This window comes from Dermatophagoides pteronyssinus, unplaced genomic scaffold (genome assembly GCF_027571235.1).
Source record: "Dermatophagoides pteronyssinus isolate colony J.1.1.1.1 unplaced genomic scaffold, Derpt_VIB-CSIC_2022.12 sq0050, whole genome shotgun sequence".
NCBI classification, from domain to species: Eukaryota; Metazoa; Arthropoda; class Arachnida; order Sarcoptiformes; family Pyroglyphidae; genus Dermatophagoides; species Dermatophagoides pteronyssinus.
This window is the reverse complement of record NW_027461573.1, coordinates 26,922-49,743: the sequence shown is the minus strand read 5'-3', so window position 1 is coordinate 49,743 and position 22,822 is coordinate 26,922. Positions and strand designations below refer to the sequence as shown.

General features: G+C 29.7%; 7 protein-coding genes across 12 annotated transcripts; 4 read left to right on the top strand and 3 right to left on the bottom strand.

Annotated features, from left to right (window-relative positions):
* Positions 1-407: 407 nt before the first annotated feature.
* Positions 408-3,200, top strand: LOC113793888 (sulfhydryl oxidase 2-like). Its single transcript, XM_027343963.2, has 2 exons — positions 408-1,169; positions 1,232-3,200. Exons 1-2 carry the CDS (start codon positions 408-410, stop codon positions 2,462-2,464), a joined length of 1,995 nt encoding a protein of 664 aa, XP_027199764.2. The 3' UTR covers positions 2,465-3,200.
* Positions 3,201-3,334: 134 nt separating this feature from the next.
* Positions 3,335-6,867, top strand: LOC113793892 (serine/threonine-protein kinase SBK1-like). Its single transcript, XM_027343968.2, has 8 exons — positions 3,335-3,994; positions 4,571-4,765; positions 4,842-5,021; positions 5,245-5,296; positions 5,591-5,657; positions 5,969-6,054; positions 6,154-6,533; positions 6,604-6,867. The coding sequence occupies exons 2-8, from the start codon at positions 4,586-4,588 to the stop codon at positions 6,721-6,723; spliced, it is 1,065 nt and encodes a 354-aa protein (XP_027199769.2). The 5' UTR covers positions 3,335-3,994; positions 4,571-4,585; the 3' UTR covers positions 6,724-6,867.
* A 117-nt stretch (positions 6,868-6,984) lies between these two features.
* LOC113793914 (uncharacterized) lies at positions 6,985-9,593 on the bottom strand. Of its 6 annotated transcripts, none has more exons than XM_075824148.1 (6): positions 9,360-9,593; positions 9,052-9,310; positions 8,885-8,987; positions 8,505-8,802; positions 7,507-8,009; positions 6,985-7,386 (listed from the first exon to the last, which is right to left on the bottom strand). In XM_075824148.1, exons 5-6 carry the CDS (start codon positions 7,994-7,996, stop codon positions 7,127-7,129), a joined length of 750 nt encoding a protein of 249 aa, XP_075680263.1. In that variant the 5' UTR covers positions 7,997-8,009; positions 8,505-8,802; positions 8,885-8,987; positions 9,052-9,310; positions 9,360-9,593; the 3' UTR covers positions 6,985-7,126. The 6 variants fall into 6 exon arrangements, with proteins under 6 accessions (XP_075680263.1, XP_075680266.1, XP_075680265.1 ...); XM_075824151.1 differs by having other exon boundaries at positions 8,885-8,967; XM_075824150.1 differs by having other exon boundaries at positions 8,509-8,987.
* Positions 9,594-9,640: 47 nt separating this feature from the next.
* Positions 9,641-11,867, top strand: LOC113793886 (uncharacterized). The gene has a single exon (XM_075824143.1). It carries the CDS (start codon positions 9,773-9,775, stop codon positions 11,804-11,806), a length of 2,034 nt encoding a protein of 677 aa, XP_075680258.1. The 5' UTR covers positions 9,641-9,772; the 3' UTR covers positions 11,807-11,867.
* On the bottom strand, positions 11,740-16,451 carry ckn (CRK like proto-oncogene, adaptor protein). The gene is made up of 8 exons (XM_075824140.1): positions 15,936-16,451; positions 15,633-15,851; positions 15,524-15,564; positions 15,197-15,451; positions 14,490-15,140; positions 14,233-14,371; positions 12,196-14,161; positions 11,740-12,132 (listed from the first exon to the last, which is right to left on the bottom strand). The coding sequence occupies exons 1-8, from the start codon at positions 16,114-16,116 to the stop codon at positions 12,054-12,056; spliced, it is 3,531 nt and encodes a 1,176-aa protein (XP_075680255.1). The 5' UTR covers positions 16,117-16,451; the 3' UTR covers positions 11,740-12,053.
* Positions 16,452-16,642: 191 nt separating this feature from the next.
* On the bottom strand, positions 16,643-20,695 carry dachs (unconventional myosin-IXb-like dachs). The gene is given in 8 exon segments (XM_075824141.1): positions 16,643-16,911; positions 16,977-17,076; positions 17,152-17,511; positions 17,513-18,421; positions 18,491-19,909; positions 19,977-20,224; positions 20,365-20,404; positions 20,488-20,695. Coding segments are annotated over 8 exon segments (3,384 nt in total). The 5' UTR covers positions 20,554-20,695; the 3' UTR covers positions 16,643-16,669.
* A 17-nt stretch (positions 20,696-20,712) lies between these two features.
* Cp110 (Centriolar coiled coil protein 110kDa) lies at positions 20,713-22,550 on the top strand. Its single transcript, XM_027343971.2, has 2 exons — positions 20,713-21,611; positions 21,698-22,550. The coding sequence occupies exons 1-2, from the start codon at positions 21,069-21,071 to the stop codon at positions 22,163-22,165; spliced, it is 1,011 nt and encodes a 336-aa protein (XP_027199772.2). The 5' UTR covers positions 20,713-21,068; the 3' UTR covers positions 22,166-22,550.
* The last annotated feature ends 272 nt before the right edge of the window (positions 22,551-22,822 follow it).

The following is a 22,822-nucleotide window of genomic DNA, read 5'->3' as shown; positions in this document are numbered from 1 at the left end:
ATATTATCATTGTTGATCATGATTAGGATGAGTCACCATGTTGGTTAATTATGTTTTCGGAGTGAAATGTCATTCGAAGCAAAAAACAAATTTTTCCAGGACCGGCCACCAAAAAAACCAACCAAACCGAACGGACAAAGTTTGTAATGGAAAGATTCTTCTTTCTTCAATATCAAGACAGCCGGTAGATTCTTGCGCATTTGTACAATCCAATAGAATTCTATAGAAGAATATTCTGTTTCTATAGAATTTTCTCCCTTTTTGCTTGTTTTTCTATATAGAATTTGAATAAAATTATTATAGATTTTTTTTGTTTGACTTGCTTTATTTTGTTTCCCGGATTGTTTGTTGTTCTGTTTTTGTTTTTCACTGTTTTCGGCAATGACTTTGATCCCGTTATAACCAAAATGATGGATTACCGTCCTGTCCAGTGGATTATGATTGTAATCATCATTGTCGTATCGATATTTGTTATTCAAATTCAAACACAATCAAATAATAATCTTTATGATAATCAACGTGATAATAATAATGATGACAGTATTGTTTCGCTAACGGATAAAACATTTTTCCAACAAATACAAACCTATAATAAAGATAGATTAATAATAATAAATTATTATAAACATTGGTCACCTGAATGTCAAAGATTTTCGAAAATTTTTAGAAATTTTTCTCGATCAATACGATCATGGCAAAAACAACAATTGATTAAATTGTTTGCTGTTGATTGTGCGGAAAATCTTGTTTGTCATCAGGTTTTGCAACAACAACCATCCAACGACGATGATGTCAACGATGATAATCGAATGATGGTAATAGATTTTCCAATCATACAATTTATCGGTCCAACCGGTATTGATAATGGTGGTGGTGGTGGAAGTTATTCAACAAAAGATTTTGATCGATATTCGAAACAAATTAATCAACCAGATACAATCGATACAATCGATAATTTACAAAAACAAACAATCGAATCGATTGTTTCGAATCAATTTCTTGCTAATTATTATTCATTAATACCGATCAAAGTGAAAAATATTGATGAAATTTGTTTGATTCTTAAACAAGATAATCATCATGATGGTGATCATCAATCAATCAATTTTGAAAGAGAATTGTATGCAATAATTGAATCGAATAATGCGGAAATAGAATTTGGTGCAAGGGTAAGTTCAGAAATTCAATGGTGAATTTTGATAATTTTCAATTTTTTAACCATGATTTTTAGATTATGATCGATATGATAAATTATCAAAAATTTATCCATATCAAGCGTTTTGTTGGTGATGATCAATTAATCGAATCATTATCAATGATTTCATATCCAATTCGATTACCATTAATATTGGAAATTGAATCATCATCATCATCATCAAAATGTAAATATCGAACGATTGGATCAAGAAAAAATTCCAAAATATTATTGTATGAATTTCAACAATCAATTCGTGATCGTTATGGACCAATGTTTGATTCAGATTCTATCACAATCAATGATCATCGTGATTTAACGATTAAAAATCAAACAAATTCATCAATGATCTATGGTGATGAACATAAAGTAATTCCCTATAATCTTAGCTATGTTGATTTACATAATGCATTACGTTATTCATTAATTTATGAAATTGTTAATGGTCGTCGACGATTTAATGGTCGTCAATTACAAGTTATAAAACAATTATTTCAAACAATTTTACAATATTTTCCATTTGATAATGAAAATGTCCGACGTTTATTTAAACGAATGACCGGATGGTTTGTCAATAAAAATGGTGATCGATTGGATGTGTCAAAATATCTGGCCGCTATACGTACGGCTGATGGATTTTTGAAACCATTGGAAAGTTGGCGTCATTGTAATGGTAGCCTACCGATTTATCGTGGTTATCCATGTGGCCTGTGGGTTTTATTTCATGCAATGACTGTACAAGAATTTAATTTAACCCGTATGGCTATATTGAACAGGGAAAAAGATTTATTGTCAACATCGACAACAAAAAAAACTAAACAATCAAAAACATTATCATTGGAACCAAAAGTATTACCCGTAATGCGTAATTATATTGAAACATTTTTTACCTGTTCAGAATGTCGTCATTATTTTCTAAATGTTTCCAGCAATCTTCGTGAACAATTACCATATTTAAATAGTAGTGTTATATGGCTATGGACTGTTCATAATCAAATGAATTCAAAACTTTCCCACAATGGTGATCCATATAAATATGAAGATCCTTATTATCCAAAATATCAATTTCCAACTAAAGAAATGTGTCCAAAATGTTTAAATAATTATGGACAATATGATGAACAAAATGTTATTGATTTTCTTGAATATTATTATAGTAAACAAACAATGAGAGCTAATTCATCTGTAAATAACAACAATAATAATAATCATCGTCATTATGTTATGATCATTATGATGATGATCATCATCATCAATATATGGCTATAACGACCATGATGATGATGAAAAAAAAATCCAAAATTAAACATAGATGGATAATGTCATTCCTATAAATAAATCATCATTATCATTCAGGATTTCATCATCAATGCAATGAAATGAAATGAAAAGAAAAAAACATCATTATCAAAATCAAAGGCTAATCTATTTTTGGATTTGTTCTGGTTTTGTTTTTTTTTCTTCTTGTTGTTGAGGATATTAATCCTATGTCTTAATCCCACAACAACAACGATGATGATGACAATAATCCAATTTTCAATTGATAATTGATTTTAACAACAATAACAACAACAACATTTTGGTTAATTGAATCACAACAAAAAGAAAAAATTGTTATCAACAATAACAACAACAAAAAAATTAATTAATTTGTAAGGAAATGATTTGTTGATCAAGTCATTCAAGTGCAAAGTGCTTGATTTTTTTTTGGTTTAAGTTTTTGTTCTTCGAAGCTTGAAAACATCTTAATAATAATGATGAAAAAGACAAACAAACAAATTTAAAGAATTGTAAACAACAAAACAAACAAGTACAATCATCATCCAGAAAAAAATTCTTCACCATCATCATTTGTATATTTATAAACATTTAACTAAAACACTCCACCAAGACACACAATAAGATTTACTTTTTTTTTGCCCTATTCCACCAAAACAACAAAAAAAGAAATGAAATGAAAATAAGATTATAACGTTTTTCGTTTCTCGTTGATTCCCGATGGCAATCGTAATACTGAGTTAGAATTACATTTTGTCAAAATAGCAAAATTCTATGTTTTCTACATTCAAAAACATCTTTGTTATTTGAATTAAAGATGGATGAATGAATAATGGAATCGGAGATTTTCATTTTCGTTCATTCGATATTCTTTCTACATGCACACATTCTCTATTCGGATGATGATGATGATTATCATTGCTTGATGGATGAATGGATGGATGGATGGTTGGATAATTATTTTTAAATCAATTCGTGTTCAAATGAAGAAGAAAAAAAAAGAATGTTCTTCAATGTAGTCGTCGTCTTGAAAAAATGTTCACCAAACAAAACTGGGGAAAAGAAAAACAGAGCACATTCTTGAGAAGAAAATTCGCATGATGCGATGTGCAATTTTTTTCTCGGTTGTGAAATATCGAGAATTGAATTGAAAAAAAAATTATCATCTCTTTGACTTTCACTAAAATTATTGAAAAAATTCAAATCAAAAATTGATTTTCGAATATTTTATTCAATTTTTTTTACTAACGTCCATCACATTAATCGATTAATCGATTGTTTTTCGGATTCGAACGTTTTTTGTTTCGAACGTTTTTGCTTCTTTGTCGAACATCATCATCACCCAAAGAAGAAGAAGAAATATAATATCTGAATGTTTTTGGATCTTCATCGTGATAATTTTATGATGTGGTGATCATCACTAGCATCAAATTATTTTGTTTTTGAAAATTGTCATCAAAAAAAACCAAATAAACAAAACATTAATCATAAAAAAACGGACGGATTATAGATAATCATCAGGTATGTAATTTTTTTCATGTCACCATCACCACCTTGCTTACGTAACATAGCTTAGGTCCTGGTTAACACTTTACTTTGTTCAATTAGAGTTAATGGAATATAAATCCAAACCAAGAAAGAAAAAACAAAATCAATTTATCATCATAGCTGTTTGTTGATCATCATGATGATAATGGACAAATTTTTTTCATCATGATGATGTTGTTGTTTCCATTTGGATTATCCAAAAAGGTATAAATAGCCAGTGAAAATTAGTTTTTTCGTTTCGTTTCGTTTTTTTCAATCATCATCAATTTCATTGGAAAAAAAAGACTTTTTTTATAAAAATAATTTTTTTTTTAGACAAGTTAATTTAATTATATAACCTAGGCAATTGAATGAATGAATGAATTTTGCAACAAACAAACATTCAATGAAATAATGATGATGAAAAAAAGGGGGCAAGAAAAACTAGATAGAAAAGATCGGGTTATTTTGTGTGACACCTAAAAATATCCAATATGATTTATCATTGAAAATTTTTTTTTCAAAAAAGTAAAAATTTTCTTTCTGTTTTCTGTTTTTTTTTTTCACCAGAATTCCATTTGAAAAATGGCCTCATTAATAACATCGACAAATGATAATAGCAAAAAACAATTATCAATACATAAAATTCGTGAATTACAATTAGAAATTATTGATATTGAGACCAATTATGATGTTATTCGTGAAATTGGTTCCGGGGATTATGGTAAAGTAATATTGGCATCACATAAATCATCACATTGTGAGGTAAAATTAACAATATTCAATTCTGAATTTATTTTTTGTGATTTTTTTTTTTTGGATTTTTTTTTCTGACATTCAGGTGGCATTAAAAGCTGTACCAAAATCAACAACAACATTAAAAGATTTTCTACTTGAATTCCATTATAGTTATTTTTTATCACCACATTATAATATTCTTGATACATATGATGTTGCATTTGAAACACATGATCATTATTATTTTGCACAGGAGATTGCACCATTTGGTGATTTACAACAGGTATTTATTTTTTATGACGATCATTATCATAATAATCATTACATGATGATTATCACATGTATGACAACATTGTTAATGATATAGTGAAGATTTTCAATTTCGATGAAAAAAAAAGTTAATTTGAATTTTCTTTTCGTTTCTTTTTCAATTTTCCTTTTTCCTTTGAAAATTCATCATTTTGAACTATTTTAACACAACAACAACAACAACACTTGGTAATTAGGCTGTTTTACGAACAAATGGTGCCGGCCTTGAGGAAAAAAGTGTCAAAATAGGTAAAAAAAAACATTCGAAATTACATCATTTTTTTTTTTGTTTTTGTTGTAGTTATTGTCGTTGATTATTTGATGATGATGATGTGCGAATGATTTGTTTTTGACCATGATTATAACCTAATTAATCATCCATTTATCTCTTTTTCTTTATGAAATGTTTTTCGATTTTTGTTTTGGTTTCGGGCCCTTTTTCGCCGATCGGATCTTCGATTAAAATTGGTTATCGACAAATTATCAATTACAACCAATCGACCATTCAACCAACCAACAAAAACAACAACAACAAATAATTAGTTGTTGAACAAATTGTGTCAGCATTACATTTTATGCATGATATGGAACTAGTTCATCGTGATGTTAGGTAGGTAGGCTAACCGATTTTTTTTGTCGAATCGAATCGAATCAGATCGATTGATTCGAGAAAAAAAAATTGATTGTAAAAAAGCAACATATATCCAAAGCTAAAGAAATTGATGATGTGAATTTTTTTTTCTTTCTCCCAATTTTCTCTTATCTTTTTCATTTATCATGATTATGATGATGATGATGAAAATCAATTTTTTTCTGGTAACATATATCTCTCTGTCACCGTTTGTCTGTCGATTGGTTTAACTAATTGGCTATTTTTTCATCATCAAACATTGTGTGATGATAATAATATTTTCGATATAGGACAGAAAATGTACTTATTTATAATCCAAATTTATCCAAAATTAAATTAACTGATTTTGGTCTTACACGTCGTGTTGGTACATTAGGTATGTCAATGTTTTTTTTCTGATAAAAAATCATTAATCATTATTAATTATGAATTCTGGAAATTATGGATTATCTTTTTATTCTTGCAAAAAATCAAGTAAAAAAACGTGTAAAATCATTACCATCATGTCCCCCGGAAGTTTGGCAAGCCGTTCTACTTGAAGGTTATAATATTGAAACAGGCAGTGATGTATGGCAATTAGCCATTATGATTTGTATAATGTTAACTACAAGATTTCCTTGGGAAAAAGCCGATATAACCGATATTCGTTTTAGTGAATTTGCCGAATGGCAAAAACGTAAATTAACACGTACACCACGTTATTTTAATGTATTTACACCACGTGCTTTACGAATGTTTCGCCGGTTAATGGAAATCAAACCATCAAAACGATATCCAGTAACTGAAGTAAGAAAATATCTAAAAAATGATTGGATCTCACGTTCTGGTAAAGTTTTACGTTCAAATTCATTCTATGTAAGTATGATTCCTATTTCAATCGATTCTTATCATCAATATTTTACCAATTCAAACAAAAAATGAATAGGATGGTCAAACAGGCTCATCAAATTCATCGCGTAGTTATTCATGTTCACATCTAATTCATCCTGTTCATCGTAATCGTGATATGGATAACAAATATAATGATGATTCTAGCTTAAATTGATTGAAACAACAACAAATTCAACCTTTGACCTCAATTTGTAATCGATATTTATCGTTTTGATTTTTTGATGCTACCAAACAAAAAACAACAACAAATTTTTTTGCAAAAAACCGACCGCAAATCAAATTCATCACCAAATCATTAATCATGATAATTATTTTTTTTCTCATCCAACAAAAAAAAATATCATCCTCATCCTTGTCATCAATTGATTCGAAAATAAATTTTATATTTCGTTAAACCGAAAAAAAACTTTAATGTTAATGGGATTACAGAATGATGTGATGATGAAATATGTTTACTATGAACTTTTTAATTGATGAAAAGCGAATCAAAAAAAAATGAATGATGTGATATTATACACGATGATGGCAATAATAATTGATTGATTGATTGATTGTCATCAGAATAAATAATTATAATAAGTATTTTTTTGGCCATCACCATTATTCATCATCATTGGTTTTAAAGTTTTAATAAATATTGGTTTAGCATTCGATAGATATTTGGTTGGTAAATAGAATATTTTTGATGATGTCATCGATGATGATGATGATGATGGTGTATATGGTTTATGATGAAATTTTTGGCTCAATGATGTTAGGATTTTATTTCGATTTTTCAGAAAATTTGATTCATTACCACCGGATTCATTTATTAATCCTATATTCAAAAAGGAAGAGAATAATAACATTAAAAAAAAAAAATAATAATGACCATCGATTAGTGATGAACGATAGTATCGATTATTTTTTCAAAAAAATTTTTAAAAAAAATAATTACCATGAATATGAACGGGTTTAGCATTCGAAACAAATTTTAATGGAAGTTTATAAATTTGTGAATTTTTTCGTCGTACGGAAGTAATTTCATTATTATTATTATTGATAAATGTCGATGTCGACGATGATGATGACGGGTATCGATGTTGTTGTTGCTGCTGTTGTTGTAATAATGCATTTGCCGTTGATTTCAATTTTAAATAAAATATCGGAGAATTGGCAAATAATTTTTTCGATGTCGATGATAATGATGATGGCGATGATGATGAGGAAGATCTTGAAAGTAAATTATTATGACCATTATCATCAATATTACTGTTACCACCGATGAATGAATTCGTCATTCGTATAATTCTTGAATCATCATTTTGTTGAATGGAAACAACAACATTGGCCGTCATCATCATCATAATAATTGTACCAAGAAAAAAATGATAATAAAATGGCCAAAATAACAACGACAGGAACCAATTATATCTGTCAGCAAACATGGCTGTTGTTCGCCTGGTCAAAATCAGCATTAATGTTTGATGACATGATGATCAGTGAGTGAGTAAGTGATCAATTAGAAGAATTATTAATCGGTAAATATAGTGAAAAAAGAAAACAAACAAATGATTAATGGGATTAAAATAAAAAAAAATTCTCAAGGTTTAAAAAAATGAAAGAGGTAAATAAACGATGATGATGATGATGATAATCGATGATAATCGCTATTGCAATGGTGGTGGTCGCTAATTATAATGTTGTTTACATTCTATGTCTGAATTTCAAGAATTCAGATCAATTACATTCGAAGGCTATTTCATTCATTCATGATAATAATCATCACTAATTTGGTGATGATAAGGATATTTAACAAAAACAAGGTTTTTTCAACAACGAAAAAACATGCAAATTTCAAATTAAGCAAATTGATCAAAGTAATTAAAACAAACAAACGATTATCATTCCTTGACCAACTTTCTTATCATTATTATCATTCAAGGATTTACTTACTTACTTTGGCCCTTTTGTTGAAATTGATGAAAATCGGCGGAAGATGATGATCAGATCAGATCAGAACAGATCGAACACCAATAACAATAACAGATGGGATATTTTGTATTGTTTTGTTTTGATTTGATGAAATATGAAATCGAAATTTTCATTCAACTTTGATAAACGAAGGTTATATAAAGCAGATGGACGATTATCATAAACAATTACTACACCATGCAATTATGATCAGTTGTTGTTGTTGGATTGATCAATGAATATTTTTTATCGATCATGTTCTGATGTTGATTGTCGTCAACTAAAACACGATGTAAGTGTGTGTGTGATCGATATTTTTTTTCCGTTAGTTTAAATACGATAAAAAAAATGTTGCTAAAAACCTTTTCGTTTGTTTGTTTATTCGAAAAATAATAGGCCATTTAAAAGACGAACTAACTTGACCACGACCAAATGGTGGGCTAGTCTGTTTTGAGAAAAATTCCTCTTCAATAAACACCGTTAATACATACATCCTTTTTTTTCACTGGACATTCGGAAAAAATCTTACCGTTAGGTATGTGATATGGATGATATTGATGATGATGAAAAAGATCAACTTGTTTGATCATCTCAGTAAGTAATGACTTATGTTTCCATTTCATTCATATACATAAGGATGAATGAATGTTTCTCTTACGAAAAAAAAACAAAAATCTTTTTTTTTCTTTCAAATATCAATATCGTGGGCTCTTTGTATATACAAACATCCGAAATTCTTTAGCCCGCCCTTGTTGTTTTTGTTGAAAGTCTCTTCAACCAAAAAAAAACTTTGTTTGAAAATCATTAAATCATTCGATTGGAAATATCAAAACTTACCAAAGAAAGAAAAAATGAAATGAAATGAAATAAACTCATCGATTATGGATATTTAATAAGTTTCAACAATGATTATCATGTAATTTGGGATGGATAATAATTATGATTCGAATTCGAATCGATTCGATTCGAAACACCCCTATTTTGATCCTAAGGGCTCAAAAAGCATCTTTTCTTAGGTGGGCATAGTTGAAACAAAATAACAAAATTTTTTTCTAATTTTTTTTTAATCGCGATAGAATTTTTCGAATTAAAATTTAATCAAATTCAAAAAATCGAGAAACAAAATGATGTCAAAAATCAGAAAAAAATTCGAAATTAATCGAACCCAATAACCTAATTGATTGACCGAATTTTTCGATTTAAAAACTGGTCAAATTTTTTCCTCGGATTAATAAACATCAACCGATATTATGTGTATTGAATTTGATTTACCAAACAACAATGATGAAATCAAAAAGAATGATAATGAAAATCTGGTTGAAAATCGTCGACCATTACCTGAATCAAAGCCACCAGCTTTACCTTTGCCATCATCAGCACCGGAACAACAACAACAGAATCTAATTGCAATGGAAGATTTATCCGCAAATAACAAAAGAAAAAAATTGAAAAAAACAATCGTTGTTGATAAATTGAATGTTGGTGGTGGTGGTGGTAAAAGAAAATCATTTCAAGAAGCCGATTCATTGATTCAATCTTATAATGATGAATTAACAGTGATCAATATGAATTCAGCAAATCCAAATAAGGAATCCTCGATGAACAAAATGATTGAAAATGTTGACGTTGTTGTTGATGATGAAAATTTTGATACAACAAAATCACCACCACCATTATCATCAACATCGACAACAATAAATTCCAATCAAATGATGATTGTAAATGAATATATTTCATTAAATATGATTATGAATCCAAAAAATGGCAAAGATTCTTATCACTTTAATCTAAATAATGCAAATCAAACAACAAATTCAATAACAAAATTAACAGCAACAAATAAATTAATAAAATATTTACATAGAAAACGTCTGGAAGAACGTGGTTATCGTATGACAAATAAAAAATTAGGTGAAGGTGGTTATGGTGCTGTTTATAAGATTTATCAATTAAATAACAACCACCAAAACAACGATAATTCAAATTCGAATGTCAACGATAACGGAATAGCGGCAGCGGACAACAACGACCATCCGCAACCACCGCAGCCGCAACGATTAAAACCATTAGCATGCAAAATAATGTTGCTATCAAACCGGAAAGATAAACTAACTGCGCTGGAAAATTTTGCCTATGAAGTATTCGCAATGTATCGTGGTCGTCATCATAAAAATATCGTTCATCTTTTTGATCAATTTATTTATAGTCATCAAGGTGGTAATAGTGGCGGTAGTAGTAATAGTATTGGTGGTGGAAATAGCCGTATTGATAATTCATCATTATCATATAGTTATATCGTAATGGAATATGCCCGATGTGGTACATTATGGGCAAAATTAAAAAAATTCGGTCCATTCGATACTACGATAACTATCGGTTATTTTCAACAAATAACCGATGGTATTCGGTATTTACATTCAATCGGATTAGCACATCGTGATCTTAAATTGGGTAATATTCTTTTGACAACAACAGCGGCAACTGCGGCAAATACTAGCGAGCAAAATAATGGTAAATATCAGGAAATTGTTAAACTTGCTGATTTCGGTTTGAGTCGTTTGGTAAATTCAAAACAATCCGGTTTATTACGGTTTAATAAACCGGCCGGTACATTAGCATATATGTCACCACAAATATTATCATGTTATATTCGAGCGAATACTGTTCAACAACAACAATTAGCACCTGTTGCATCAGGTATCAATCGTGATAATCATAAAGATCATCAACAACAACAACAACAACGAACAAGAAAAAAATCCTATCAATATCATTCATATGATCCATTTAAAGCTGATATTTGGGCATTAGGTGTTTGTTTATATCTTTTACTAAGTAAACAACATCCATTTGATAATCCACCACCAAATAAAGATGAACGTATACAATTTGCAAGGAAAATGCTGGATAAACAATTAAATTGTGAATGGCGTATGCCAACAAATCTTGCTACAACCATTATACAAAAATCAACATCAATTTTAATACCACATATAACAAAACCAAAACCACAACCACCACCACCACCACCAATATCATTATTATCATCATCAGCTTCATCTTCATCATCCGCATCATCATCCGACCAAACACAAACAATAATCAAAACAAAAACAACCAAATCAAGTAAATATCGTCAATGGAAATGGAATCGCCTGCAACAACAACAACAATTATTAGCAACATTATTAGAAAGAATGTTTGAACCAAGTAGCCGTAAACGTTTAAATATTTATGAAATTAGTCAATTAATTAATCAATTACAATTATCAAATGATAATTAATGAATTAATGATGGTGGTGATGATTTTTTTTTCGTATTAATAAATTTATTTTTTTAAATTAGTAATTGAGAACAGGTAGATCATTTTTATAATTTGGTCCAAGGTGTGTTAGTAAATGGTGTGGTTACAATTTTACAATATCAAAAATTTTGAATTAAAAAAAATTTATATAAAAAAAATCAACAATAAATTGAAATCGTTTACTATATTTATAAAAAAAAAGAATCCAGGGTGATTTGTCAAGGGGTTAATCAATTGAATCAAGCTGCATTTTTAATGTGGCCAACATCATTTCAATATGTTCCAAAGAATCATCAATTTTTTGGCTATTTTAAAGAATTGAAAAATATAAATGATGAATTATAATCCAAACAATGAAATTCGCTTACCTAGAATCTCGTTTATTTAATGATTCTGATTCAATTCCGGTGACTTGTTTGTTATTGTTAATATTGGTCGATGTTGATGATGACGATGATAAAACTTTATCCGAACAAGATGATGATGTTGTTGTCGTTGTCGATGGCGATAATGATGACGAAGGTGATGACGACGACGATGACGATGTTGATGATGAATGACCAAATGATGGTGCTGGCATATTATGTTTAATAGTACCAATATTATCATTTGCAAAATACATTGATTCAGCTGATGAACTACTACTATTCGTAATCATATTATTATTATTATTTTGTTGTTGTTGTTGTTGACCATGATGATGATGATTAGGCAATGGCAGTGTACGATTTTTATTTATAAAAAAGGAATTATTCTGTATTCGTAATCCGGATTTATTTGTTGTTGTTGTTGATTGATGATCATCATTATCACCATTATCATCATCACGACGAAAATGGCTATCAGCAAAATTATTTGTCATTGTTTTAACACAATTTGCAAAGAAATTTTCATTTCTTAATGTAGCCGTATTTGGTGTAGCAAGATTTAATTGTTTTACAAATAATACATCATCATCACCACCATTATCATTATAATTATTCTGATGATTAGATTGTGATCGTTGATGTATTGGTGTTGTTGGCATTGAATTTGATTGTAGTGGTTGTTGTTGTTCGATGATTGAATTAAATGATCGTCGAGGTGGCGGTGGTGGTGGTGGAGGTTTTTTCCTAACTTGTTGTTGTTGATTAAATGTTGAATAAATATCCGAATTTGATATATTTATTCGTGGTGATTGTTGTCGATGATTATTCATTGCTGACATTTCAATCATATTCGAATCTTGTAATGATTTTGTCTGTCCTGTTTGATTTGTCAACATTGATAATATTTTTAATGGTCGATTTAATGAATTTGTTCCTTGTGTTGATATTGGTTGCTGTTCTATCATATTCGGATCCAAATGATCTAGATTTGAAAATGTTGAAATCGATGTCGAAGGACGAGGTGATTCCGGAAAAAATATAGTCTGCCTATTCATCATCATCATTGTTGCTGCTGGATCACAGTTATTAGAATACTGATATGGTGACGATAGTAATCTTTGTTGTTGTTGTGGTACACTACTATTCAATATAATATTTGACATATTTGCATAAATAACCGGAGATCCACCATTATCATTATTATTATTATATTCATTCGATGATATAATATTTAAACTTTCTAATGATCTTCGTCGATTAGATTGATTTATCAATAAATTATTATCATTTTGATGATGATTATTTTGTATCATTGAATTATTACGCATCAAATTTGGTTGTTGTGTTTGTTGTTGAAGATAAGGATGCTGTTGCTGTTGTTGAAATGTATGCATTCGTTGTGATTTTGAATCCATAGACGTCATTATCATAGGAGCCATCGGATTCGATCGTTTATCAATAATATGACAATTTTCCATCATCATTATTGGCCTATTTGTCATCATCATTGAATTATCATTATTATTATTGATTGGTGATGTCATCATTGATCGTGGTGTATGATTATTATTAGCATACATTTTAATCATCACATCCTGATATGGTTGTTGCTGTGATTCGGCATTATTATTATTTGGCACTGTTGTTGTTGTTGTTTGACCATTGGCTAAAGCAAAAGTATCGATTGTCACTGGTTTATTATATGGTAATTTTGTATGATGATGTAATGTTTGATCATAAATCGATTGTATCGATGATGGTGATGATGGTATCGATAACGGAAGTATACCATGTGAAGGCGATTGTGGTGGTGGTGGTATTGGCATCGGCGGTGGAAGCATTTGATTAAAATCATTTCCATTTGAAGTTGGCCGATGACTATTACCAATTGAATCATTCATATCAATTGATGAAGATTTGATTGATTTGGTTTTTTTGATTGCCAATAATATCTTTTTTTGATGTCCTGATTCGAAATTGAACAAAAATTAAATGAATGAATGTTATTTGTTCGAAATAAGAAAAAAATAAAAGTACCTAATTTATTGATGCCAACATCCTCTAAATCTTCCCATGTTAATTGTAAAACATGATCAATAGTTGTATAGCCTTGTTGACATAAACCTTGATGATAACAATCCATATTTAACAATTTAAGCCATTCATATAATGAACTCTGTATTTTGTTTGTTTGTTCAGTGAAAAAAATGAAAAAATGAAAATGAAATGAAAAAAAAACACAATCAAAAAAAAATGACAAAAGATAAAATTTTTTTTGATTGATTGACACTTACAGGTCGATAATCTGGTAGATTTTCGGGTACTTTAAGTTTTTGTATTTCATTTGTAAATAGGCTACGTGCTTTTGGATCAGTAATACCGATGGCAATCAAATCTTGTGGTGTCATTCGGGATATTGTTGACATATCATAACAAGCATCTAAAAAATTTTGTTCATATTGTGATAGTTGAATTTTCTGTAACCAAACATGTATCATTTCGGAATCGGCTACACCATGCAACAACATTTCGGCAATAGTTAATGGGCCAGCTTTGGCCAATAAACGTTCTTTTTCATTTTTCATATTTTGTACATTTCCAAATGATGAAGATGATTGTTGTTGTTGCTGCGAGGATGATGGTGGCTTCATATTTAAAAATACATTATTTGCTGCTGTAAATGAATCAATTTGTGATTGTGATGGTGATGATGAACTATTGGTTGCTGTTGTTGATGTTGATAAACTTGATGATGAACAAAATGATGATGAAGATTTTGATGACGAAGATGATGATGAAGAGGATATGGATGATGATTTTTGCTGTTGTTGTTTGTGTTGTAATGGATCAATACTTGATGTATTCGATCCAGTTGATTCGTAACTTTGTATTGAAACACGATTCTGATTCAATGTTGATGATGATGATTGAGGTTGTTGTACACTCTACATAATGAAAATAGATTATGTCATTTTCAAAAAGGAAAGGGAAATGATTATACCTTATTTATAAATGATGTTATTTCAGCATTACTACTACTACCATGACCACTATCAAAACTAACCGAACTAAAACGTAAATTATTATTATTATGATTATAGGCACGTGGATCATGCACATTCGGTACAATAGTTGGATGATGGTGATTCATTGATGATGATATCGTTGATGATGATGATATTGTTGATGATAATGATGTTGAAGATGATGGCGATAATAATGTTAATGGATATTGTCTATTACTACAGTAATAATTCTATATTTGGTGCAAAAAGGAATTTTACAAAATACAAAAAACATCAACAAAAAGAGAGATAAAATTACTTACATTTCCATCATAAAAAAATTGTGGATCATTTTGATTGATTACTGTTGCCAAAAAAAAATTAAAAAATAGTAAAAAAAAATTAATGACATTAAAAAATTTATTTAATTACATTGAACATGTTGCTGTTGTGGTTGATTATAGAGGTAAAGATCATTGTCAACAATTTCATCATCATTAACTGCTGTAAAAAATTGATTATTTGCTGTCGGTGTTGTTGGTGTGGTTAAAATATCTGATGGTAATGATGGTGGTGGAATATTTTTACCAATAAAATTATTTCCCAATGAATGTTTGTTGGCTGTGGATGGATGACGATTCAAACCAATTACTTAAATGGAAAAAAAATGGAGAAGAGAAAAAAAAAACAAAATGATTCGAAAACGTTCGAAATGAATAAAACTATTACACTTACTTGAAGCAGGCAAATTATTATTATTATTTGGATGATGAGCAGAATCAAATTGTTTTTGTTGCTGTTGTTGATTAATTATTAATGATGATGATGGCTGATGTGGATGTTTTGAATTCGTTGATGATTTGGATGTTGTTGGTGATGATGATGATTTAGAATTTTGTTGATGAAAATTTTTCATGATAATTCATATGGACAGAAAAAAATTTTATTTTAAAAAGAAAATTATCATTGCCATTTCTGGACCATCTCCTCATATCCAGATGTCTTTTTCGTTTCGCTGGAATCAAATCAAACGAAATGAAACATTTGCCACACACAGACTGAAGAGAGAGAGAGAAACATGGGAAAATAAAAGGGCCAACGAACCCTGTGTTTGGTAGTATATTTTTGGGTTTTTTGTGGACCGAATTTTTTTTTTTTTTTTGTTCAAAAAGATCTTTTTCAATAAAACTTTCTGGGATATAAAGTGGCTATATGACACAAACAAACAAACAAAACATCAATGAAAAACACAATGAGTCCAGATTGTGAATTAGCGCAGCAGCAGCAAAAAAATGTATAGGATTTCGAACTGCACATGAGCAGTTTAAAAATGATACTCCGCCCACTCAAAAAAAAACAACAAATTCTATTTTGACTCCGATAGTAATCAAAAGTTTAAATAGAAATCTGAAAACACGGTTTTTTTGTTTAATTACCGGAAATTATGAAATTTTTATTTTTATTTTAATTTATATTCCATATCCTAAATAATGTTGATGAGAATTATGATGAGCAGCAGTATTATTAGCAGTTGTTGTTGTTGTTAAATTGGAATTATTATTAAATTCAGTTTGTTGTTCAACAAAATGTTGTGGAATATCGAAACGAAGATTTTTTGAATATTCAACAGTAAAACAACCACGTTTATATTGTGAAAATTCAAGAACAATTACTTTTTGTCCTTTGGAAATTTTTAAATGATTCATTGGATCTATGGATGAAAGAAAAAAAAGATTAGCATATATTGAATTGATTATCCTAATATGATCATATTACCAATGAAATCCATACGAAGAGATCGAATTTGAGGAAATGAAAATTTTTGATTACCCATTATTGTATATGATCGACTTGATGGTAATGCGGGTGGTGTATCCTAAATGAAATGCAATGATATGATTGGAGATTATATGATGATCTCAAAGAAAGAAAAAAGACAATAATAACTTACCGGATCAATACCAAGTAAAAAACAGGTTTCTTTAATCAAATTAAAATCATACATATCATTTTGTATTGATTTACTAATAGGAACATTTTGTGATTCAGATTGCGGCATCGGTGGTGTTGGTGAAGTCGAACCAAATGAAATTGGTTGTGGTCTTGGTGGACGACGTAAAACATTTGAATGATTTAATGATTGTTTTTGCTCTTTACGTTGATGATTTAGTTGTTGTTTAATATATGGTAATTGTCGACGTAAACGATAACCACGCCATAATGATTGAATAATTGTTGCAGCTGAATTACGACGACCATTACGTGCAATTTCTAATTGTTGTCGAGCAGATTCACTAAGGAAAACATGTTTTCCGACCTAATGTCCATGATGTTAATGCTGCTGTTGAACGATTATTGGCCATCAAATTTATCTGAATTATTTGATCAAAATGTTCTAAAATTCGACGACAATCATCCAACATTATCAATTGATTATCATCATTATTATTTTGATTATTATTATTTTGTCCAATTTGATTTGAATGTATCAATAAACGATAACGGCTAATAAATGCTTTAAAACGCATACGATGTGGTAAACCTTCAGCCATTAAATTTACAGTTTCTAATACTTGTAATGAACGAATTTGTCTCATTATTGTAAAACGATCAAAATAACCGGGTTGTTCACGATCATTAATTTTGATGCAACGAATAAAATGTGGCCGTGCATGAACCAAAATCCTCAGGAGATTATCTAAACGGCTATGAAAATCTTGTGTAAATGTCGTTGTGGATTGATCGTTGGAATTCGATATAGACGAAGAAGCTGATGGTGGTTGATGATGAACAGGAGAAATACGAAATCGAAGACCTTTCGATTGCTGTTGTGGTTGTTGTGATTGATAACGATTCTTTAGAATACGAAGTTCACCACTGAACAAATGTGAAACAAAACCAAATGAACATTGTGTTTTATGAAATATTTGTATCAAATCATCGGATAATTGATCGGAATTTGTTTCGATAAAATCCTGTGTATCATAGATAACATTACCACAAAAATGTTGAATACCAAATGTTGTTATTGCTTTATTTGATAATTGTTGTTGTTGTTGTTGATCATTTTCATATTGATTTGTTGTTGTCGATGTTATCGTCGTTGTTGTTGATAAAAATCGATTGTTCGATCCATGAATTGATGATAATCTTGATACAAGTGATTCTGGTCGTCCATTATTGATTGATTCATAATCAATTAAACTAAATAAACCGGTACGCTATTCAAGGGGAAAAACAATCAAAAGTCAAAAATCAAATCAATCAATCAAAAACAAAAAAAAACTTACCAAAGATGAAATCAAATCAATACAAGGTACATTATCAACATAATCAATTTCCAAATCAGGTTTAATACCTTCATCACGACAAGATTCTAGACTTGATTTGAAAATATGCGTATTATAAAAATGTTGCATTGTTTCCGAACAAAGATTAATACAAAGTTGTTCCAATCGACTTGGCCGTGAATCTTCAAACCCAAACATATCTAATATTCCAATAAATCCTTCCATTGATGAATATCTTAATGCCTGTTGTAGAATGGCCATTGATTTATAGGATTTTCCACATGCTGAACCAATACTTGATGCAGCCTGATGATGACTTGATGTTTCCAAATGTTGATGATGATGTGTTGAATCATTTGATTCAGAACTTGTTGTACAACTATTTGATTTTAATCGTTTCGAAGAATTTGCCCGCCGTATAATTGTAGCAACAGTTCTTGCATATAATGCTTTCGCTAATGAATCTCTAGTCATTTGAAAATTTTTCAAATTTCTTCGTACAACCAGAATTTGTCCATGATGTTTGTTATCCGATGATGATGATGATGGCAAATTTTGTTGTGTTAATCCACGATGTAAATGTGCTGTTGAAATGCCTAAAAGTGATGCAACAGCATGTAGTTCTTTTTTATTAAATAAATTATCATTATCATTGCCTGGATTATCATTATCTTGATGATCATTTGATGAATAATGAATATTACCCAATAATAGAATTGCAGCCAATATCCGAGCAACATCCATAAATGGAATACCAAGAACTGATAAACATGATTTCCATGCTTCAAAACGATTTTGATGATTTTCAATTGTTTGTTGATCAAATTCTTGTTGTTGATATTGATTATTATTATAAAGATAATCAAAATCATTTAAATTATAACCATCCAGATAAAGTTTTGTTTTTTCATTCAATGATAATCCCAAAAGCATTTGATAAAATATATGATAATTACGTTCACCATTACCACCAACAATCGATGTTTTCACCACTCGTGATTGATCAAGAAAATAACAATGAATTTTCGTACGATAAATAGCACCATCTTGAATTTGTATTTCGATAAAATTTCCAATACGACTAGATTCAGAATTTTCCGCTGTGGATGCTGAACCTAGACTTCTTAACACGGTAAATGCAGCAGCCAAATGTTTAAATGAATCAGTTTCTGGACCACCACCAATTAGATTGAATAATTGCCTCAGGATTGTCATCGATGCATATGTTTTACCCGAACCACTAATACCCGACAGGATTATTACTTGTGGATAACCAGTTTCAGATTGTTGCCGTACTGATTCATAAACAATACGATATAATGGATAACAATTATCATTACGATGTGCACTATCCAATGTAAGTGGATTATAATGATCTTGATATGGATTTAATGCAATCAATACTGGTCCAATATTTGTCTAATGAAAATAGATTTTAAATCATAAAAAAATTGATCAATTTAACCAAAGCAAAATTCAAACTTACAAAATATTCTTGTGATAAAAATCTTGTATGTAATGATCGTATTAGAGAATCTTCGGTTATTGGTGCTTCCAAATGAATCAAATCATTGATATTATTATCCAATATCGTTGATTGATCATTTTGGTTGTTGTTGTTGATGTTATTTAATTTTCGATAATCATTCGATTTAAATGATTGTTGTTGTTGCTGTTGTTGATGATGATAATATTGTTGTTGTTGTTGTTGATTATAATTGGATTTTGGTTTATCTGGATTTGGTAAAACAAAACAAAAAATTCAAAAAAAAGATAAATTTTTCTCGAAAAAAGTCAAGATTCGAAATCGAATGTTTTCAATTCGAACGTTTCCGATTCGAATGTTTCCGATTCGATTTTTTTGTTGAATTTACCTTGTTGATGAAGACATTCATTTTGCCAATATTTATTCAGCTAAAATTATGAAAAAATTGAAAAAAATCAAGTTAAAATTGATTTTGATTTTTGTTTTTTTTGATGAATAATTTTTTACTTACTTCGGCAAAATATTTATCCAATATAAATACTTTATTCAAACCTAATGATGTAGCCGTAGCCATCATTTCATTGATTCATAGATTTATCATCATCACCATCAATCAATCAATTAATTAAAAATTCAAAAATCAAATCGATAAAATTTTATAAAATATTTTTCAAAAAAAAAATTTCATTCCGTGGCTAATTTTTTTCTCGCAGAGAAAATGGCAGTTTCTGTTGGCCGACGAACAAGAAGATTGAGTGTCTGTGTGTTTTGTTGTTGTTGCTGTTGCACCACCACCAATCAATCAATAAAATATGCCTTCGAGGGCTAGTCGAACAGGTAATCATCGTCGTCGTCGTTCAACAGACGATTTCTTCATCTTAGTCTTCGAAGACACCACCATAAAAAACCACTTGTTGCTGAACTTTGGCCGTAAAAAAATGGCTGTACTGGACATTATGGACAGTCCCATCCAACCAAGAAAAAAAAAGGTGAAAAAAACGTTCGATTTTTTTTTGCGGATTGCATTCGAATATTGCAATATCGGTTGTTTCAGTTGTTCCAATTGGAACATTTTTTTTCTTGAAAAAAAACATGATGGATAATTTATCATCATCATCATCGATTTATGATCAAACCTTGAACGATGATGATTCAAATGAATCAACGTTTTATACAACCGATTCACCCAGTCTATCCAGTCGATCATCATCATCATCATCGTCGACGACAATCAGAGAGCAGAATAATTTTCATAATGATGATCATGATTCTACGGATAATGATTCTACGATATGGCATTCATTCATCAATGATAACAATGATGAGAATAATGATAATCAACAATATCAATTATTACAAGAAAAATTTCAATCAATTTATCAAAAATTAATATTTCTACAAACAGATTTTGAACGAATCGAAATCTTCGAACAACAATTAATGGATTTATCCAGACAATTATCCGATTATCGTTTGAAAATAACCGGACAATATTCAACATTGATGAAAATGTTTCAAGAATTATCGGATTCTATTAGATTTGGAATGGTTAATGCTGTTCCTAATTGTTATCAACAACAACAACGATCATCATCATTATCATTACAGGAAAATCATTCATCGAATACTAAAATGGTATGTCTAATGATAATTGAAAACTATTTCAATCCATCTGTGTTCATTTCCTTTTTTGGAATTTTGTTTTGTTTGTGTTTAAATAGTGTCCTATGGATGATGATAATGATAATGATTATGATCGAATTCGTTATAAATTACGTCGATTACCAGCATTTGTTCGTGGTTATCTTGTTCGACGATTATTATCGACTGGAAAACTAAAAAATTTACGTCGTACTATTCGTGATACATCGGCTATATTAGTGAATTTTAAAAAAAATTTACAAACAAACAGCGATGATGGTCGATTATTAGTTACCGAACAAGATGTTCTATTTCATCGACAATTATGTCAACAATTAGAAAAATCTTGTCATGAATTTTATCGAATTTTTTTCCAATTATCAATCGATAAACAAATGCAATTAATACGTTATGATCGTGAACATCGTCTGAATCGTTCAAATTCAATAACATCACAATATTCATCATCATCATCCAATTTTTCATCATTATCATCATCATCAACAACAACAACAGTATCCCGAAAAAATAAATCGAAAAAAAGTTGAAAATAAAATTCTGATAAAAACCATTGCTAAATTTTTCAATTTAGCAAAAAAAGATTTTTCTTCTCTTTTTTCGCGGTTTGGTTCTTCGAATTCTTGGTTATCAAATGGATGGCGTTATGCGCCCGCTACTACCACCACCACCCCTCATACCACATTGAACAATGGATGAAGGTGTGGTCAAAATTCATTATGAAACTTACATCCGGATTGGTCACAATATTTCAAACGTAAATTATCTATTGCGAATGTAAAAAATTATTCTTTTTTTCCTATTCCACTATCAAATAACGTATTGTTGATTGTGACCAAACCTAACAAAATCACGCCATTCCGAATTCCGAAAAAAACGTCCTATATGAATAAACTTCATTATTTACAATGTGTTTTTTTTTGCGTCGTTTCTCTCTTTTTGGATTAAAAAAAAAATACAGGTACCTCTCGATCGATCCCCTCCTCCTCTATCGGTTCGATCAACGTCAAAAGAAAAGAAAAACCCCCCCGTTCAACTTGTACGTATAACCCTCTCCCACTACCTCTCTCTCTTTCTTTCGCTAAACGCCAAGAGAAGGATGTTGTTTTTTTTTTTTTGATTATTGCAAGCGAGTTCAATCTGGGCTCCCTCTTTGCTTTTTTTTCACATTTCGTCGTTTTCAATCA

Bases quoted from the DNA above. Each gene is read 5' to 3' on its own strand.
- LOC113793888 (XM_027343963.2), top strand. From the start codon at position 408: ATGATGGATTACCGTCCTGTCCAGTGGATTATGATTGTAATCATCATT. The intron at 1,170-1,231 runs GTAAGTTCAGAA...CATGATTTTTAG, and splicing joins AAATAGAATTTGGTGCAAGG to ATTATGATCGATATGATAAA.
- LOC113793892 (XM_027343968.2), top strand. From the start codon at position 4,586: ATGGCCTCATTAATAACATCGACAAATGATAATAGCAAAAAACAATTA. The intron at 5,658-5,968 runs GTAGGTAGGCTA...TTTTCGATATAG, and splicing joins CTAGTTCATCGTGATGTTAG to GACAGAAAATGTACTTATTT. The intron at 6,534-6,603 runs GTAAGTATGATT...AAAAATGAATAG, and splicing joins TACGTTCAAATTCATTCTAT to GATGGTCAAACAGGCTCATC.
- LOC113793914 (XM_075824150.1), bottom strand. From the start codon at position 7,996: ATGTTTGCTGACAGATATAATTGGTTCCTGTCGTTGTTATTTTGGCCA. The intron at 7,387-7,506 runs GTAATTATTTTT...TTTTGAATATAG, and splicing joins TAAACCCGTTCATATTCATG to GATTAATAAATGAATCCGGT.
- LOC113793886 (XM_075824143.1), top strand. From the start codon at position 9,773: ATGTGTATTGAATTTGATTTACCAAACAACAATGATGAAATCAAAAAG.
- ckn (XM_075824140.1), bottom strand. From the start codon at position 16,116: ATGAAAAATTTTCATCAACAAAATTCTAAATCATCATCATCACCAACA. The intron at 15,565-15,632 runs GTAATTAAATAA...TTTTGGCAACAG, and splicing joins ACAACAGCAACATGTTCAAT to TAATCAATCAAAATGATCCA. The intron at 12,133-12,195 runs GTAAGCGAATTT...TCTTTAAAATAG, and splicing joins TTAAATAAACGAGATTCTAG to CCAAAAAATTGATGATTCTT.
- Cp110 (XM_027343971.2), top strand. From the start codon at position 21,069: ATGATGGATAATTTATCATCATCATCATCGATTTATGATCAAACCTTG. The intron at 21,612-21,697 runs GTATGTCTAATG...GTGTTTAAATAG, and splicing joins ATTCATCGAATACTAAAATG to TGTCCTATGGATGATGATAA.